We start from the raw sequence: 20,635 nt of genomic DNA on the forward strand, positions 1-20,635 counted from the left end.
TGCACTTTGTATTCCACTACGTTCATCTGATAGGTATAGTTACTACTTACTTACTTTTCAGATTAAGATCTTATATTAAATGCATATTCTGACTCTATAAAATATGATCCATTGTTATAGATTGAACTACCCCCACAGTGTATAAAAGTGTTAGAAAGTGTTAATGCTACCTCGACCATCTGCAAGATTAAAATACTATATTTAAATCATGTAGATGTAGGTAAAATACTATGTATCTATCTATATCTATATATAATTATACATATCTATATCTACATATCTATATCAACATGTATATATATATATATATATATATATATATATATACATATATATATATATATATACATACATATCTATATAGATATAGATATGTATGTATAGATATATATGTATGTATATATATATATATATACGTGTATATATATATACATACATACATATATATCTGTATATATCTGTATATAATAAATGTGTATAATATATGTGTATAAAAAATACATATATAGACACATATATACATGTGTGTATATATGTATACACGCACACATACAATAGCACCGAGGAGCCCTTCGACTGCAGAACGAATACTTTTACTTTTAACACTCCCTGAATTAATGACACATATTACATTACACACTCCAGCACTTGTGCTCAGGCAAACATCTGAAGGTTGGACTTTTACTGTTTCTGAGCTCTGCTACTTCTACTCGCCCTTCGACCGCTGCTTTTTAATTTTTTTAATTGTAATTTTTTTTTTTAATTGAGCTGTGTTTCGTGTGGGACTGTTACGAATCTCCTTGTGTCGTCTCTCTGTGATAATTCTATGAAAGGCCTTGTAACCGTATGCCACGCTTTATAATCCTCTTCTCTGGTGGGCTCTTGTTACTGGTACTGTCTGCGGTATTATCGCAGGGTTTTTTTTTTTTTCATTCTATTTAATCTTCCAGTGGCAACAAACCTGCGCTGAAGGTTTTTTTTTGTTTTGTTTTGCTTTGTTTGGGCTCATCTTTTCTACCGCGGGACCACTCTGTACTTACTTTTTCGTAAGGCTTTATCGTTTCAAAGAATTGTTTTTTTCTCCGTCCTATGATTTTCCACGTGTGCGGGTGTGTGACACTTCTGATTTACGCCGGCAGGGTTTCCCCCGGTGTCTTACTGGAGCTCGGCTTCTGTGTTGATAAGATTCACGAGAGGGAAGGAGAGAGAGAGAGAGAGAGAGAGAGAGAGGCAAAAGCAGGTGCTGAGCATCCACGAGTCTGTGTCTCCGCCCCCCCCCCCACCGCTCACTATAGGCTGGAGGATTTAAGCGGGCCCGCCGTAAGGATGAGGGCTTTCCGAGACTGATTGATTTCAAAACTTGACGGGTTTCGAGTTTCACAGGTAAGACCACTTCGAGGCTCCTCCGGGGCGCACATTCGGGCCCAGTTGGTCTGCGTGGGAGACCGGGGAGGGGAGGGGTGGGGGGTGGGGTGGTGTGTGTGTGTGTGGGGGGGCAGCCTACCTTTTAGTGAGTTTTACTTATATTGGATTCTCCGCCAAACTTGCACTGCTGTCAAAACACACCTCAGCGCATGACACTGCGTTACAGGACCTAACGGCGGGGTTGCTGCACGCGTCTGTGTGGACGGAGATGAACTCTGAGGTGGATTACGGAGGCTCCGGGAGCAGCGGGAACGGAAAGCTGCGCCAGTGGCTCATCGAGCAGGTGGACTGCGGGAAATATCCCGGGCTGGTGTGGGAGAACGACGAGAAGACCATCTTCAGGATACCGTGGAAACACGCCGGGAAGCAGGACTACAACCGGGATGAGGATGCCGCGCTTTTCAAGGTAAGGGACCCGCGTCCTCGCGTGTCCATCCAGCCAGAACTCAAACAAGAAAAAAGTGAATGCAGGATAGAAAGTGTCCAAAGTGCGGAAAAAAAATATTATTTCCAAGATTGAAAGTGATGTAAAGGGAGAATCTGAGAAATCCGACAGTTAATATGTTTTTAAATGATCCTCTTCACGACGCATTAACAACCCAGGCTCCGCAAGACCAGATAGTTTGAGGGGCTTTAAATTCCGGGGCTTCGCGCCTCGTGTCGTGTAGTAAAGTTCCGTGGGACGCACCGGCCACTGCTCTGCGTGCGCGAAACGTGCGACCTGAGCCGTTGCTGCAGCCTAACCCGGTGCTCCCCTGGCCCCGTGAACCCGTGTGATCAAACACGTCCGGAAACGCGCTCCGACAGCCGACGACGACTTCTTTAACGGCCCCCGAAGGTCGCGTTGGACCGGGAAAAAAAAAAAAAACAGGAACCGTTCGCGCGTGAGAGGCTGGAGCCTGCATGCGTTTGACACTTTCCCATTAAAAAAAAAAAAAAAAAAATTAAAAAGTGACTCAAATACTTGCAGATTCATTTTCAGCTTCCTCTATAAATAAACTCTCCAGACCTCGGGCGGATGTCTGCCACCGTGCAAAAAACAAACAAACACAAAACCCCCGAAACCCCCACGTAGTTCTGCAGGACCCGATGGTCCGGTGCTCTCAGGCCAAACTCCCGAGAGGGTTGTAACGTTGTTTTTTTTTGCCGGGGACTTGTCCGCAGGCCTGGGCGCTGTTTAAGGGCAAGTTTCGGGAGGGGATCGACAAGCCGGACCCGCCGACCTGGAAGACGCGCCTCCGCTGCGCCCTCAACAAGAGCAACGACTTCGAGGAGCTCGTGGACAGGAGCCAGCTGGACATCTCGGACCCGTACAAGGTCTACCGCATCATCCCCGAGGGCGCCAAGAAAAGTCAGTACCCACCCCTCAAGCGTCGCATACACCCGACGGCACAGCTTTAAACACGAGTGTAAACGACAGCGCAGCACGATGGTTGCAGCCTTAATCTGACCAACAACCAGTTTGTTGAGGTTTTCTTTGTTTGTCTAAAGTGAACTTTTCTGTGTTGCATTCAGGACCCCGGCAGGAGGACAGTCCCCTGAGTCCGATGAGCTATCAGGTGCACTCCTACCCTGCACTGCAGACCCAGGTGCCTTTCATACAATGGAAATCAGTGGGGTGGAGAGTGAGCGTGTGCGTGTGTGTGTGTGTGTGTGTGTGTGTGTGAGTGAGTGAAAGAGAGAGGGAGGTGGGATCCGCCAGGTGCCAAGTGAAGGTCATGGGCTCGTTAGCTGTGCTGAAATTAAAAAAAAAGAAAAAAAAAAAATCGTTAGGAAAGTGTCTGAGCTCTCAAGGTGTGAAACTGTGTTAGCAAGCATTATGAGTGTTCCTATTTTTTACCCCGAGCTCTTAGCTGTCGTGTGTGTTTGTGGCCAGATTTCACATCCCCCACAAACCAAAGAAATTCTTGACCCAAAGAGTTTGTAAAGGTGTTTGTCTTAAATAATTTCCACGTGTATTTGTTCATTTACCTGCCAGATTGTCTTGATATATTATATATATGTATGTATCAAGCTTTTTTTTTAAAACAACATCTTTAAATTCTCCCTACATGACATCGGAAAAGCTGTGTTAAAGCCTTTTCCACCTTAACAGGATTATAATTCTACTCTATCTACTATATATACACTAAACTCCTGTCTCACGTCATTAAAACTCCCACATTCTCAGACACAAAACTGGGGGCAGCCACAAACACAGTTCGGCCAGGGGCAGAGTTGGTCGTTAGATGTACCGACGGTGTCCTAACTGAAGTTTCTGTTTATGTAGAGCTACGTCTCAAGACGCGTAGCCGCGTCGTTTTATTCCGACACGTGACAAGTACTTGGAGCCCACCGGGAGCACGTGAGGCCGACGTGCTGGTGGCTAGCTGACAGAGATGCGCCGTCGGCTGGGGTTAGCTTCGCGTGCTGAACTGACTGTTTGTGTCTCCGTGTGTGCAGATGCCGCAGTACATGGCCACGCCAGAATGTGGCTGGAGAGACTACTGCCAGGAGCAGTCCCCGCTGCCGGAGCTGCCCTTCACCCAGTGTCCCTGTCCCCCCCGCAGCCTGCCCTGGCAGGGCCCGTCCATGGAGAACGGTACGGCGCTCAGCGTCCACGCAGTATACGGGCACCAGCGTCCCTGGCGGTTTCTGTGTTGTACTCACACGTTTCTTCTCTGCTTGTGATAGGATACCAGCTCAGAGCCTCAATTTACTCGTACGGCCCTGCTGACAGCCAGCCCCCGCCTTTCACGCTGGACGCCAGCATCAGATCAGCAGAGGCGCTCTCAGGTACTAAAGGACACCCTCACAGGGCGCTGTGAAATCAGAAGGAGGGGGACTACGGATCCAGATGTCATACTCATCTGAGAGTTACATGTGTTTCACTGTGGCTTTTACACAAAGCCACAGCTTAAGACCGAGCGTGAAAACATCTTAATGTCTAAACACCTGCAAATCCACCTGCGCAAGATCGTGCTTTTGTTTGTGGCCACGTGCAAAGACAGAGTAGAGATGTAGAGATCTAAATTTGAGTTTCAAATCACTGTATGCAGCCTAATTTTTGTCTGTATTCATGCAGACGTCTTTATAAAAGTCTTATCAGTCCAACACCGCTCTGATATTGGAAGAAACAGTCTCACCGTTGGCATCGAGCACCGTCCACTGCCTGCTCAGCACCATACGGCCGACAAGGTTAGAGACTAGCCGTTGAGGACAGGGAACATTTGGCGGCTGAGGAGCCAGATTTTTCTTTCTCGGGAGTCGGTGGAGATTCACCAGGTGGGACAGAAGCGCGACCACCGGCGAACACTCATATTGCTCCGCGTCTGCCGGCTGTTAAAAGTCTGCAAATTTTGTAAGCCTGCGATAAGCGCTGGCTGTCTATCCCCGCCTTGTTGGCCAGAAATGAATGAATGCGGCTTCCATGAAACTCAGAGGGATGGGCACTGTGGTAGGCCTGATGCAGGCGCTAGGAGCGGTCTAGCTCCAGTAAAATTGGAAGGACATACTATAGAAGAGCTAGCTAGCGAAGCCAAAGCGGCGACCGGGCTGAAGGAGGCGCTCCCGTTAACTTTTCACAGTTCGAAATCCGGCATGAAAGTTGCTGCGCAGATCTGTGAGCTAGCCTCGCAAACGGAACCTCCGAGCTCCCGACACAATGGCTCCAGCGGGCGCCGGCTCCGCGTAACCATTTAACGCAGTCTCGTCTAGTTTTGTTGAATTCGTTGCTGCGAATTGCTTCTCAGCTACACTTCTGAGCGTGAAAACCGAGTATTGAGTAAGTAATAATGTGAAAAGATGAATGCATCAAAATGTAGGAACTGACCTGTTTGATGACCCCTACCCGTGCCCTCCTCTCCTCCATCCAGACTTCCGCCTGCATGTGTCTATATATTTCCGGGACAGTCTGGTGAGGGAGGTGACCACTTCCAGTCCGGAGGGGTGCCACATCACCCCGTGCTCCCCAGAGGAGAAGCACTACCTGCCGCCAGGAGGTCCTGAGGTGATCCCCCTGCCCGTGGACAGCCTCTCGGCCCAGAGGAGGGCAGAGGAGTGTCCCCCGAGCCCCCCGTCCACCCTGGAGAGGGGAGTGCTACTGTGGATGGGTGCGGATGGACTCTACGCTCGAAGGCTGTGTCAGAGCAGAGTGTACTGGCAGGGAGGACTGTCCCCGTACGGAGACAAGCCCAACAAGCTGGAGAGAGAGGTCCCGTGCAAACTCCTGCACACCCAGGACTACCTCACAGGTGAGACAGCGGGAACGGAGCTGCGGCTAATGACCCGTTTCAATTAAATGATTACTCCTTTTAATCCAAAAAAAAATGTTAGAAAAATGTGAAAAGTGACCATCGCAATTTCCAAAAGTCCAGGGCAAACGGCTTGGTTCGTCCGATCAAACAGTCCACAGCCCAAAGATACGCACAAGATGTTCAGCCCACAGTGAAATGGAACGCCAGACGTTCACAGCTGAGAAGCTGGAACCAAACGTTTGGCATTTTAGTTTGAAAAGTCAAGAGCGACGGAGATTCAGCATTAAAGCGCGTCGCACAGCTCCTCTCCGGGACACCGTCATCAGCACCGTGTGCTGAGGAGTCAGGCGGCGTAGTTTCATTTTAATGGACCTGTGTCGAAGCCGACGCATACGTTCAAAGTGTTTTTTCTGTCAATCAAGCAGGGCTGAGTAACGTTTGACGTTTTTTCGATACCAGTGCCAACGTGACCCGAGGTTCAGTACCAATGCCAAAATATTTATAATATGCACGAAGCCGAACCTCCCACATGGCCCACAGAACACAAATGAGCTCTGCCTACATTCAATAGTCCAAACTACTCAGATCTACAAGTCTGACCAGACTCATCAAAAAAGGTTCAATTTCCGGCCCCGCGATTTGATTAGTCATCTCGGCATCGGATTTTCCGAAAAAATAAATACCCGGCAATCTTTGAGAAACCCTTCAACCTGTGTCCAAAACTGCCACGATGGCTGGAACAGACACGTCTTTGCTCTCGTAGTAAAACACAAAAGACGACGCCGTCATTCTGTATGAAAACATAAAAATAGTGGAAAGAAACGCCAATACTATATACTGACATAGGTGATATATAATTGTACACAACTTGTACAAATTGAGCATGGAGTTGCGTCATCTCTGGCTACTACCTGTGTTAGGAAACGAGTTGCAGCCGGAGACACAGGTGAAGGTTCAGCAGACTGAACCTGTTTTTCATTCAGAAGGCTGGAGGTGTCTTTGGTGATCCTGTGGTCTGAAGGTTTTTCAGAGAGTAGTCAATCATTACTCACTGCTCAGAGTAAGGAAGCAGTGAGGATTTGAGTTGTCCCTGAGAAAAACTACGGCTCATTTATTATAAATGTCTTTGGAAAAACAGAACTGAATAGAAACACACCAACCCCCCCACACACGCACACACAAACCAAAAAAAAAAGGAAAAAAGTGAACATAACTTAACAACTTGGGCAGAAAAAAAACTTTTTAAGCAGAAATTCATGATGAGGACACAGTCACATGACTTCTACACAGCCATATGACTTCTACACAGCCATATCATCTCCTCCCACAGCCCAGCTGTGTAAGCCTGACAGCTAATGGTATTTGCATACATGGTGTGACCAGGACTTTCCGTTCGAATCACCCCCAAAGGTCATGCCACTTCAAGCGAAATTCTTCTGAAATCATTTGAATCTGCCAGTTAAGTCGCATTTCAGATATCAAACCTAATAATAGTGCACTGACGTCTGTTTCCCCAACGATCAGAGATCCAGAGTTACGGGCTCCATGGTCGGCCGCTGCCTCGTTTCCAGGTCCTGCTGAGTTTCGGAGACGAGTGTCTGGACCCGCAGAGACAAAGACGGACCCTCACTGTCCAGGTGACTGCCCCCAACTGTAACACTAGCGTCTGCCTCCATTTTACACCACCGCTCAATTCATGAGCCCCACGGTACCTCATAGTACCTCCTACAAATTCAGATCCTGAGGTCTTGAGCTCGGTGAAACACAATATTTGCTGGGAGGCTGTGAGGTCAAATCGGTATCATGGTTAATAAAATCCAAACGAAATGGCCGGAGGTTAAGTATTGAAACTTTAAAGTATAGTCTGAAAGGTGAAAAATGGGATTTGAAAGTTAAAACCTCAGATTTGAGAGTCTGTTTGAACTTCTCCGCACTCATAATGTTCAACAATAGCCACATCCAGACCTCTGAATCACTGCTCACATCTGGATTTTTTTTTTTTTTTTTCCACTGATTTAGAGTGAAAATGAAGGAGGAAGTCAGTCTGATTGTCGGGCTTATTTAACACACCCCCGTCTGAAAGAATCAGATCTGCTATTTCGGCTTTGGCGTGACTGGATTTCTGGTACAAGTGTGAAACTGGGAAAATCTGAAACCCAGGAAGTAAAAAAAAACAAAAAAAAAACAAAAAAACCCAGAAACAACCAAACAAGCCCAAAAATCTGACGGCTAACGAGTTACGCTCCAGCCTTTCTTGGCTGCTGCGGCTACTGTTATAGCCTGATAATCAGGTTGACGTTACCGGTTTGTTTTTTTGACTTCATTCCTCAGTCTGACACTGCTGATTTCTGGGTTTTCGGGGGGGGGGGGGGTGTATTATTTCACCCTGACCGCTCAGTAGAGAGAAACGTAATCGTCCCACTCGTCATCTTCGGTCGACACAGAAGCCGCAGTAACAGTTGCTAGAAGCGGTTGTTTTTCACGTCGATTCAGGAAATATGCCGATTGTTGTTACAGCAATGAGTCAATTATTCAATCTGCAGTGATTAAGTAATTTTTTTAAGCAAAAATAACAAACATTCCCTTATTGCAGCTTCTCCATTAGACGGATTTACTGCTTTTCTTTCCTTTTTGATAGCAAACTCAATATTTTTAGGTTTTGGAGTGTTGGCCAGGTAAAACAAGAAAACCGATGCCATCACCCTGGGTGGTAGGAGACTGTAATGGGTATTTTTCCACTATCTTTAATTATTTCTATTATTTTATAACCTTAAAAATTTACGGATTAAAGAAGAAAATAATCGGCAGACTGAAGAGTAATGAAAAGCCGATTCGAGATAGATCTGATTTCAGAGCTACCCCCTTTCAAAAAGGCTGAAAGAGCTGATTTTAACCACTGAAATGAGTGCTTCAAAAAACACAAAAAACCAAAAATGTTTCATCTTACTTAAAGGTCCACTTACTAGCTTTTCTCCAGAGCTTTCAACCACATCTCACGATCACCCTCAACGATTGGAGTTTGTTCATCCGACCCCGATAACAGGTACCTGTCATCACACGACCAAAGTTTCATAGTTCCGCACCATCTCCGTGACAAACGGGCAAACTCCATCCATGAGTCACAGCTGAAAGGCCTGGAAAAAGCAAGTAAATGGACCTTTAGGTCCAAGATTTGTTGTTGAACCTGAATTTACAGTTGTGAAACGCTGCACTAACAGACTTCCAAGTTTTATTTTTAACACTTTCAAATCCCATTTTTCACTTTTGAAACCCTACTTTAAACTTTCAAAACTTACTTTTTAGTTTCTTAGAGAAACTAAGGATTTCTCAGGACTAAAGATTTGAGCTCAAAGAAAAACTATCTATAGTGGAAAATGGTGCCAGATCAAAGCCTTTGGCTGACCTGTCTGACCTTGCTGTGCCGCAGGTGGAGCCGCTGTTCGCCAGGCAGCTCCTGTACTACGCCCAGCAGACGGGCGGCCACTACTACCGCAGCTACGAGCACCCGGGGGTCACGGACCACATAAACACCTCGGAGGACTACCAGAGGGCCATCACACACCACCACAGCAGCAGCATGCAGGAGTGAACCGTGTGGGTTCAAGTGACTGTTGAAAACCTCCAGGTGCAGCAATGGCTCTTCACACGGGCGATGAGGAAACCCCCGAGACGGGAGGGGGGAAAGTTGGGACGGTTTTATACGTAAAATGATGGACACGTAGTGACAGAGCCCAGCAGGGCCTGTGTGTGGTTGAAAACAAATTTGCAGTGATTTTATTTTTCCCTTACCATACCTTCAGGGGACCTTGAATATTTTTCTATACTTACCATGCAAACAAAACTGACAGCTTAGTTGATTGTACTATAGAAAACCGTAAGTTAAAATTTTTGTGCCTTAAATAAACCGTTAGACGTTTTGGAAAGCACGCTCATTCTCTTTTCCTTCCGAGAGTTGGGTGAGAGGATTGAAATAACTCTCTTACCGGTCCCATTAAATGTAAGGCTACGGCCAGCAGCTGTTTAGCTTAGCTTAGCTTAGCCTAGCGTAAAGACTGGAAGCGTGGGGGAAACCAGCTAGCACGCCCTCGGTCCAGAGCTAACAAAATCCACCTACCAGCACCTCTCAAGCTCACAGTCTAACACGTTACCTTTGGTTTGTTCAATCTGTGCAAAATCCGAAGCGTAAAAAAACGGCAGTCCTGTCTTTTACGGGGTTGGGGGGGGGTTTACCCGGGGCAAACTGTTTGGCTGTTTGAGTCCTGGCACCGAACCGCCACGTAAAGCACCCCGTACTTGTTCTTAGAGCCTGTTCCATCCGTACAAAGACCCTAACGACACGTAACGTGTTAATTACCGGACTTCACAAGTGCCGGGAGGCAGATTTTTTTTTTTTTTACCCTGGGACAGAGCCCGGCTAGCTGTTTCCCTCTACCTCCCGTCGTTATGCCAAACTAAGCCAACGGGCCACCGGCTAAAGCTTCAACACGCGTGGGATCGATCCTCTCATCTAACGCCCGGCAAGAAGGCCAGCGAGCATGTTTTCCAAAAGTGTGTAACTACTTCTTTCAGAACTCTTTTTTTTTTTTACATTTTACTTGTAAATATTTTAGATTTTTCTGTTGCTAGGAGACACTATCACCACCATTTAGTAAATTATGAATGAAGTCTTGTGCCTGGCCGCGTTTATTAGAGAAGCTCTCAGGGAGATGATTTTAGATAAGCTTTTTCTACTCAACAATTTTGTGACAAATAGTTCAGTTCCATGATACATTTCTCAACTGAAGTGTCATACGTGAGATCCGAGAAGGAGTCAAAGTGAATGTTTAGAGCTCTTTTTTTTTTTCTTTTTTTGCCTTGAAAGTGCACATTTCTGTTCTGAAAAACAATAAATGGCTGAAGTGTAAAGAGTGACGACCTCTTGTTCATAAGTGTGCGAGCTCCACAGGTAACGTCAGTGCTACGCGTGCACGTCTGAACAGGAAGTGTGGTTCAGATGCAGGATGAGGCTGGTTAATCAAACGCTTCGTTATCACAAACAATATGATGACATCACGAGGGGAGGAGAGGGAGGAAGAGGTCGGCCACGCTTTCCGCGCTGCGCTTAAGAGAAAGCCTTCCTGGTTTCTGCTCATAGATTAGAGTCTTGTTTCCACTTCCATGGAAAACAATCACAAAAACCCCACAGATACACTTGTCACAGCTGTGAAATAATTTACAAGAAGAGCAAGGAAGATGTCATCGCTTGATAAGGCTGCTTTTGAAAAACAATTCAGAGTTACTCTGAAAGCCACTGCCTACTGCCTGTCAGCACGCAGAGGGCTTCGAACTTTAATATGAACCCGCACACAGCTGACAGATGTTGTAAACTACACTCGAGCTGCAACTGATGCTCATTTTCTCTATCGATTACTGTGTTAATTAGAGCTTCAATTAATCACAATATCCCGGGGCCCAAGGTGACATCTTCAAATTGCTCGTTCTTCCTCAATATCCCAAAGATGTTATATTATTGTTATATTTATTACAATAAAAACCACAGAAAGGCAGCAAATCCTCACATTTTTATTTGAACGTTAGTTTGTGCCGTTCCTTTTTTCTTTGCTAAATTACTTTAACAACTGATTACCCTCAGAACTTACGTCCACTAATTTTCCATCAACTGACCCATCGGATTTACCAAACGACCACTTCAGCCGTCGCAGCACACGCTTGGTCAACGCTTAAAACAGAGCAAATGGCGATATTCTGTATTCATATTGTCAACTAACACCGTAGAAAGACCAAAACCAACAGTGAAATGGTCAGTAAGTGTGGTGTGTCTGTCCCGAGCCTGACATACTTTACTCCTCTGTGCCACTGAGCTCCCTCGTTACCATAAACACGGACACTCACTAGTTTATTTTGACTCAATCCCGCACACACACCGTCCTGCTGCCGGAAATGCTCACTTGAGCAGCGAATATAGATTCATGGGCCACTGGAAACGGCGCCCAACAAAATGCACCGTTTCTTCCTTTTTGAGTAACTTTTTGAAAACCTACAGCGGCCCCTGGTTTTCGGGAATTACCGAGCCTTTTTAAAAACACAAAATTCTACATCTGAAAGCGTTTTTAAAAAAAAAAAAGTTTTCCATCTTTGGTAAGAACCATAGGCTTTGGAGGTTAGTACCACAAAATGGGAAGGGAAGTCAGAAAGAACAGAGACTAACAAGTTGTTGGTTTTGGTCTTTTTTGGATAATTTGTTTACGATTCATAACATATTAAAAATATCAGTGGCCTTATTCTTGAAGTATTTAAGATCCTGAAATGTACCAGTAATCTACCAGGGCACTTCCAGGGCCATTTGGACTGATCTTGTGGAAGCACATTGTCTAGCTTCAGCTAATGGAGTTTAAAGGAGTTTACGGTGATGATGAAAAAACCAAACACCACTTTATTAGTAACTGTCCTGCTCTTTTGTGGAACACGACAATGTTGGAAGAGTCCGTGCTCGCCGAGGGAGAAAAGAAAAACAAACGTGCAATATGTTTTTGGCAGATCGTGAACAAACATGTTGCAGTTTTTTCTACAGCAGGTGGGTCCTTGAATGTCGTCTGTTACCTCAAGAGAAAACATCTTTTTGTACTTTTCACAAAGGGGAGAAGCTGGATCCCATGAGTCATCGCTCCAGTTTTAAGAATTTCGCAGAAAGTCGCCAAGAACTCTTCCTGTGGACTGGAGGATGAGATATAAACAGAAAGTAAATGACAGTCTAGCAAAATACAACCGTAATAATATAAAATAGGTTTTCATAGGAGAAGTTACGATTGTTGACATATACTGTGCATCAATAAACGCTTAAAAAATGTTCTCTTGCTGAGGCTCACAACTGTTTATTAAACCTTTATGTGGTGCTTATAAATGCTAACCCCGAAAATGTGACATATATAAATAGGGCAACCCCCTAATGCCACAAATTTCCAGCGTGAAATCTTTTGTGCTTCTGACTCATCCTGCCACATTTTTATAAGCCCAGCTGCACGACTACATCTGCCTCAAAAACAGTCAAACCTGCTCGACAATCAAGGTGAGTACCGTCGCATGTTCTCTGATGTGTCAGAGTTCTCCTTCCTTTTAATTACCCACTCATGGTGAAGAAAAATGACATCAAAGTTGAAATGTTTTTGCAAGTTCTGTCATTCGGCCTCCTGAATGGAACAGAGCTAATGGTGAACAAAAATACAAAACTCCCCCTTCTCACCTCTGTTACTGTAAACAGAAAGCTGGCAGAGAACGGATAAGGTTTTGGGCTTTGAACTTATTTTGTGAATGAATCCGTGGGAGGGCAGAGAGCTAAGTTTAGAACACAGAGAATCAAAACAACTCCTGTCTGCCCTGTATGGCTTTCCCCTACATGTAAATTGGAAACCAAGAAAGAAAAAAAAAAGAAAAAAGGCCTGAGTTGCATGAATGTAGACAACAACATAAAGTTGTAGCCAAAAGACGACCGATGGGTAGCTGGTGCCTTGATAGCTGAGATTCAGTGGGTGAATTCATCTGCCCTGAGATAACCCCTCAAAACTTGTAAAACTTTCTCATGTGAGCTGCGGGTGTGTCACCGTCTGTCTCCTCTCCCAGAGTGACTAGACCTGCCATAACCGTACCGTGCAGTCCCTACACCCACAACCATAATGACACTTTCTTTTGTCACCATCTTCCTCTCAGATGCTGCAGCCTCTGCCGCTCGCTGCCCTGAATAACGGCCTGCCGTGTCCCCCACCCTGCACACGCCCTGCGCTCACTCTCCTCCCAGAGAGCCACACGTTGACTTGCCAGACGGCATGACTGAACTGGTGAGCTGGAGCTTCTAGAGATGAATGCGTAAAACCCGCTAAGTTGAACCGTGGTGCGAGCAAACCGACTGTATGCAAATGTGCACTAATGCACAACGGGTGTCTGGGCATTCATCCTGGGTGTGACAGGTTTGAAGACTAGACAGGATTATTTTGCAGATTATTTGATTACGTATACGTTTTTGAAACCGTAGCTTACGAGGGCCTCTGTGTGTTCAAAGAGGCACCGCGTATACAAGCGTCTTTAACACCCCGGGGACTTGATTGCTCTGCTCACAATTTTGTCCGTAGTCTCGTTCTGCGCAGGTGCTGGATGAGTGACGAGAAATTTGAACTAAGCCAACAAGTGTTTTTAGATTTACGTCACGAAACGATGCAATCAAATATAGGAATACCACAAACTACGGTATTAAAGTACTACAGAGTTTAATGAGCGTCTCTTTAACAGAGATGCTCATTCAAGGTTGGATCTGATGAATTTTAGGCAAAGCAACACAACATCGTGCACGATACAGTGATGATCATTTTTCACAACAATGCTTTTTTATTACACAGTCTTTAATAATACAGACATGTCTTCGTATTGGGCACACAAAGAATTCGTGGTGAATGCAAAATGACTTCCTCAACCGAGCGGAACCATGTTCCCTGTGTTGGTTAGTTCACAGGACTTCTGAAAAACGTGGAATTTGGTGGGAGGCAAGGCTGTGGGCCACGGACTAAGGGATTAGTCTTTATGTTTATTTAGATGTGCTGCTTTAATCTGCCAAAATCTGCCGTTTCTTAAGATTCGGTTTTCTCTGGATCAGCAGGATTTTCTATTACTTTTTTGAATTTCGACAGATGGTGAGGACTGCGTGGCCTTGGCAGAGTTAAGGTAAACTGTCAGCTCACAAATTACACCTTGCAAATGAAGAAAAGGATCATGAGACATCGTTTTTGTGCCGCTGTAAGTGAAGCAGCCATCTGAAGAGACTTCAATGGGCCGAATGCAGAATGAACGCATCAAGCTCAACTTCTAAGCCAACGTGAACGGGATACCCCCGAAATTGCTCAGAAAAATTCAAAGTTTGAACACTCACAGTTGCATGACAACTATGCAAGCTTCATCTGTTGATGACCGTGTGATGTAGTCAACGGCTTAGAAACAGGTAAGTAAGCGGGACCTTGAGTTGAGATTGTTTTGTGTGATTTAACATAAAAACAACCAAATCCTAACGCATCAGGTTTGACAGCAAGTTGTATCACTTTATTAGGCAACTGAAATGGCACAGTACAAAGCATCGACAGCAACTTTAAATCTTCAGCACGTTCTCCAAGCGATCGGGAAGGATGATCCGTTCTGAGCACAGACGGCGGAGACTCCAGCTTGGTTACGACCTACATCCCACCGCCGACCCAGAACTTTCTGAAACGAGCAGGGGAGCCGCTTGCGCAGCGCCCGTTAGGGTACGTGAGTGGCCGTACTCGATTAGCATAACCAACGTAACTGGGACTGTCCTACACAGTAACAATGAAATCCACTCATTTAGTGTCTTCAAGATTAGACGAACAGACATTTATGTTCAATCTAGTGAAGCGGAAATTGAAAGTGACACTGAAAAAGTGATGAGTGAAAAAAATGATAACAGAAAAGATACAGTTAAAATTCATTAGAATTTCAAGAAAAAACAGACGGAGAGAAATAGACGGAGTGGACTGAGTTTATCTCTTGACAGGTTGGACGGAGGAGGGCTGGAAGCAGGTGAGCTGGAGCTGCATGCTGCTCTTGAACTTGTTCAACTGCTCTTCCAGTAACCTGGCAGCACAGATAACAAAACACGCATGAATCATCTGAAATTAATCTTTAAATCATGAAGCAAATACCAAAAAGTCACAGTCACATCTATTAGTAATATGGAACAGCATGAGACTAACTTCTTATCGGCTCCGCTGTGTAACTGAGGCAGGGCGTCCAAAGCCAGTTTGAAGCTGGCACTGTACAAGAGATGCTCGGTTACAACTTTGTTGGGAACAAAGCACATAGTCACACGAAAAAACAGAAACACGGTTCAGAATGAGCCTGTGTGTGTGTGTGCGTGTATCCAGGCATCCACACTGACCTACCCACATGAGAACATAGATGTACTCACACTCTCACACACACACACACACACACACACACACCGTAGTGTGTGCACACAGCAGAACCAGATTACTTTCACTTCCTTTCCATAACCCACCAAGGAACATAAATAGGGATTGTAGTGAGGGATGTGCGACTGTTAAGATTTATGTCTGTGACATTCACTACCATAAATCAGTGGGCACACGTGTGATTTCCCGTCTGTGCCGCTATGTGAATTTGTGTCTGTGTTGCACTTACTTGCTTTCAGCGTTTAGGTATGTGGCAATGGCGTCTCTCAGAGAACAGAGTTCGAGACGAGCCTAAGGATGATGCAGGGTGGGGGTAGGGGTAGTGGGGTTGGGTGCGGGGGTGCAGGGTTTACAAAAAAAGGGCCAATCAAATCAAATTAAGGCCGTCAACTGTCAACGGTTGGTAGCTTGAAATGAAATATGGCATTATCAGAAACAGCAGGTAAATCCCCAACAAGTGTGGGGGTCGACTTATGAGTCAGGGTCTTACTATGAGTGGTAAAAACTCTGTAACTATGTGTTTACCTGCAGGGCTCCATTTTTGCTGAAGGAGGAGACGCATTGCATAAGACGACACATCTCGTCCGCAACTGACTCAACGATTTTAGACAAAACCCGAGGTACCAGATCCTTAGAGACTGTGAAGACCTGGGAAAGAAAAAGTTGGTGATGGAGGGATCGGGCGAAGTGGGAAATGCCAAGGGCCGAGTGTGAACAGCATTAGGTGGAGGAGGCGTGTAGGTTGCTCGTACCTCGGCGTGTACTGTGATGATGCTGACCAAGGCTTCCTTCAGGTAGTTCCTTACACCTTAGGGAGAAAAACCCGCAACATTAATCAAGGTATACCGGATGATGCTGAGAGAGCTACCTGGAAACAGGAATTGGAGTTCCAAATGTGCAGGTGCAGGCTCAGGCCTACAACAGTTACAGAGTGCGAAGTGCGAAGCTGCGGACCAGTGAAACACGCACCCGCTGCATCGCAAAGCTCCGCATCATGTGGAGTGTGTCCGCTGATAGCACACACTGGACGCGTAATACGGCAAGAAACAAATGGTCAAGTAGCCGGGGAGTGAATCTAATGTAAAATAGGGGCAGGGGATAAAATCCTGAGCCGCTGACATGTGAGTTTATATGGAAAACAACGGGAGAGTTGTTTTTAAGCATTTCATGAGCTGCCGCAGTGTTTTGCTCTTTGATTTGATTTGTAGCTGTGTTTATTGTTGTGTGTTAAGGGTTCGCTGTACTGTTTCGCTTGTTTTTTGACATGAAAAAAGGATTTCGTGGACATATTTATATCCGTAGGAGATAACTATTGAAAACAGAATAATTTTGGTACTGAGACCAAAGCTCAGGGATTGTATTGGCACGCGTATGGAAACATTTCACACGATGCCCAGACCTGTGCGTGACGGAGGTTTCTGTAGCCCTGTTAAAATCGCCGCATAACATAGAGGCAGATTAAAATAGAGATTAAAGAGGTTTTTGGAATTGTAGTGATCCAGGGAGAAGACAAGTAACTGTGCACACTGGAGGTAAATAATTCAAAGGTTTTATACTGTAGGTCTTGATAGGCTCAGCTGGGCTGTTGAGTGAAGTTTTCATAGTTTTTATGATCAACGATTCATCCGGACCACCGCCATTTCTGCTAACATGTGACCAAGACGCAAGAGGACACCTTTTCTCATTTCGCTTTGACTATCATCAAATATTTGACTCAGAGAGTAATGACAGGCTTTACCCAGAAACAGAAAATAATGCAAATGGATTCATGTGAAAGTGCAGCTATGTTAGATTTTTTTCATTGTAAAAAACACATCATCATTCTGAGCTGCGTGGAGGACGAGAGGCAACGGAGCCCGTAGTTCGTGTTCCGTCTCTTAGTTTTGCATCAGACATTTATTGAACTAACAGCGAAACAAGCAGAGGCAACAACAGACTGAAAGTACTGAAAGTGGATTTCTAATGCTTTGCAGCACCCACACAGTAACATGAGTCCCACACAAAAAGTGTAACAAGTGAAAGTATCATATCCTAGAACTGTGGTTCAGCGTCCTAAATGTTCCTCTTTCGCATACCAGCCTGAGCACACAAACTCACACAGGCAGGAACAGACCAGAGCAAGGCCTAACTTTCGATCATGCTGCCTTTCAAAGCCGTGTAATAAGCTGGTGCCCATCTGAAAAATTCACTCAGAGCTCTCAAACACACTGACATCTCGCTTCACATCCTGTGCTAAGGTAAACCACATATACGCATTTAAGTTTCACCTGGGTTTGGAGCATCTGGTGTGCAGTGCGTCAAACTAAACTTATGTACACACATCGCTGCACAGCCACAAAGGCCAAGAGACTTTTAGGGGGGCAAATACAGTGATCTCAGTGTTGTTTACGGTAAGCCATCAAAGAGCTGTACTTTACACATGACAACTGGGAAACACAACAACCCAGGCAAGACCAGATTTGTCGCGTTCTCGTCCCACAAGAGTGTTACGGGGTAATTCATGATACCTCCGGGGTCAGTTCGTTTCGGCTGTGTGTGATTTCCCTCCGTTGTCTCAGCCTGGCATCCCAGGTTTTATCACCGTAATACCTGGAGAGCGTACGGACCCTTTCGCACACAAACCTTTCACGGAGCGTGCCTCCTGCCAGGCTGTGCTGCTGTGTGGTACCTGTAGGTGTTTGGCAGTCTCTCCAGTCAAAGTATCCAGCGTAGATGCCGGGCTCCAGAGAGCCCGCGATCGGGTCAGCCCGTCTCTCAATGTAGGCTTCAAACAGTTTTCTATCCAGTCCCCGTACGGCGTCCACACTCACCTGGCAGGTCAAGGGCAGACCATGTTACCAAAAAAAAAAAAAAAAAAAAGATAAATACATAATGATTATATAATAGCTTCTCAGTAGGGGTGGACGGTATAAACAGTATAGCCCTTCAGTATGGATTTTGACTGTACCGTGCTGACCAGTGGAGCCCTCGCCGATCTAAAGTGGCAACGACGTAACTACACCAGAGGAAGGCAGCAATGCATTAAGCCGTGCGTATCGTCTGAAAAACGCGAGAGCCCATGCTGCTTTGTTTGGAAACCAAGAAATGGCTGAAAGTGCTGCACACAACGAAGAGGAGGAGGAGCAGGTACAAAAAAAAAGACCCGTGCAACTTCCGTTATATGGACGCGGTTCGATTTTAAAAAGTCAGCCATTGAGCAGAAAACGATAATCCGCAAATTCAATCGGATGACAGAATACACCGTAACATATAGCGCCACCGTTATACCGTGATATAAGTTTTATGTCCACACCGCCGAGCCCTGCTTCTCACTTGTCAGTTTCTAAGTCTAAGCAGGCTGTACATATAAATCTATCCATCAACAGAAACGCATAAGCCAGCTCCGTACACTGAGAAGCATATTATATACAATATTTATAAAGCATTCTTTGCACTGCTCCACACTACAAACCAGACCACTACCCATGTTTACATTTTTTCAGCAACAATTTCCTCTGTATATAGATACTGTATGTTTGTAGTCTAGTTGTTGGTCATGTATATGTGTGTGTGTGTATATATATATATACACACACACACACACACACACACACACACACACACACACATATACATCTGTTTTCATACCTCTTGTTGGTCAACGGTAACAATAGGTGTGTTGTCTTCGTTTAGCTGTGTGTCTGAGATATTGCATCTCAGAGAGCTACTAACAACCTGAATCAATTCCCTGTAAGTGTAACATACAGGAAAATAATAAATAAATACACGAGTTGATTGCAGTTCTGAAATCCACTGATGCACATCTGAGCGTAGGGGTCGGCGACAACACTATCCTGATACACCATGATAATGTATCTCCAGTGTTGATATTCATTATGATAAGGGCTTCAACTGTTGATTATTTTTAACCACACTAGCAGCGGGGCTCTAGGGATGTCAGCGTCCGTCAATTCACCGCGTTGGTCCAGAACGAAATATCTCATCAGTTACTGGCAGGATTCCCATAAAATTCTGTACAGACATTTGTGGTCCTCAGAGGATTAAGCCTACTGACTGTGATGGTCCCTTTAAGTCTAGCTCCGTCATCGGGTCAAAGAATTTAGTTTGTGAAAAACTTTGGTCTATTATTAATACCTGCAAAACTAATGACATTCACATCGGCCTCACCTGTACTTTGTGTTTAGTGCTAATTGGCTAATGTTAGCATGCTATCACTCTAAGCTAAGATGGTGGACACGGTAAACGTTATCACTGCTTAAAATCAGTCCATAAGCTATAAGCCCTGTCGTTGTGAGCATGTCAGCATGCTAACATTAGCATTTAGGTCAGCGCACTGCTATCCCCGCGTACAGCCTCACTGAGCTGCTAGCATGACTGTAGATTCTTAATCTTGTTTTGCTTAATCTTCAAATTTACAAAATGTTAAAAATTATGTAAAATGCCTATCATGGTTTCCCGGGGTGATGTCTTCAAAACTCTAAGATATCCAATTGACAGCGATAAAAAAGGAAAAAGGAAATAGAAAAAGCATCAAACGGAAGAGATGGAAACAGAATGTTTTGGTATTTTTCCTTCATAAACAACTCAAACTGTTTGTTTTTCATCTGTTTAGCTGTTACAATTTGCTTAGAATCCTTACTTTGTAAAACAATAATAATATAAGATTGTTATTGCATCACAACATGATTTTACTCAACATAAGTAAATGATAATATTAAATTATTGCCTGGCTTTCTATGTACTTATTTCATGAGAGATGTTTTTACTTTTAACTGGATATCGGAATTATAACATTAAACTGCTTAAGTGCTGCTTCACAAGGACATCTTTGGAGATGATTACTTTACAGGTCAAATTTTCAGTATTTTATAACCTTTTTGCTGTGTTAATGTTTAATGGGACAGCTGCACCGTATCGTGGTACAGTTGTACAGTAGGTGCAAGATGGAGGAATTCGTATTTTTCATGTTCATAGCTATGTTAATATTTGAGGGTTAAAATCTAGACC

At 44.8% G+C, this 20,635-nt stretch overlaps 2 protein-coding genes across 4 annotated transcripts in view; one reads left to right on the forward strand and one right to left on the reverse strand.

Annotated features, from left to right (window-relative positions):
* Positions 1-1,290: 1,290 nt before the first annotated feature.
* LOC120790302 (interferon regulatory factor 4-like) lies at positions 1,291-10,568 on the forward strand. Of its 2 annotated transcripts, none has more exons than XM_040127667.1 (9): positions 1,291-1,383; positions 1,592-1,831; positions 2,590-2,776; positions 2,941-3,014; positions 3,868-4,006; positions 4,099-4,200; positions 5,280-5,657; positions 7,185-7,297; positions 9,088-10,568. In XM_040127667.1, exons 2-9 carry the CDS (start codon positions 1,634-1,636, stop codon positions 9,247-9,249), a joined length of 1,353 nt encoding a protein of 450 aa, XP_039983601.1. In that variant the 5' UTR covers positions 1,291-1,383; positions 1,592-1,633; the 3' UTR covers positions 9,250-10,568. The 2 variants fall into 2 exon arrangements, with proteins under 2 accessions (XP_039983601.1, XP_039983602.1); XM_040127668.1 differs by having other exon boundaries at positions 2,941-2,984.
* A 3,445-nt stretch (positions 10,569-14,013) lies between these two features.
* exoc2 (exocyst complex component 2) overlaps positions 14,014-20,635 on the reverse strand; it is a 50,970-nt gene continuing 44,348 nt past the window's right edge. For both annotated transcript variants that reach the window (XM_040128538.1, XM_040128537.1), the window contains exons 23-28: positions 18,297-18,438; positions 16,381-16,436; positions 16,154-16,276; positions 15,858-15,919; positions 15,410-15,469; positions 14,014-15,290 (exon numbers count right to left, since the gene is read on the reverse strand). In XM_040128538.1, coding sequence (XP_039984472.1) covers positions 15,197-15,290; positions 15,410-15,469; positions 15,858-15,919; positions 16,154-16,276; positions 16,381-16,436; positions 18,297-18,438 — 537 coding nt within the window. In that variant the 3' untranslated portion in view covers positions 14,014-15,196. The remainder of the gene's footprint in view (positions 15,291-15,409; positions 15,470-15,857; positions 15,920-16,153; positions 16,277-16,380; positions 16,437-18,296; positions 18,439-20,635) is intronic.

Source organism: Xiphias gladius, chromosome 6 (genome assembly GCF_016859285.1).
Source record: "Xiphias gladius isolate SHS-SW01 ecotype Sanya breed wild chromosome 6, ASM1685928v1, whole genome shotgun sequence".
Lineage (NCBI taxonomy): Eukaryota > Metazoa > Chordata > Actinopteri > Istiophoriformes > Xiphiidae > Xiphias > Xiphias gladius.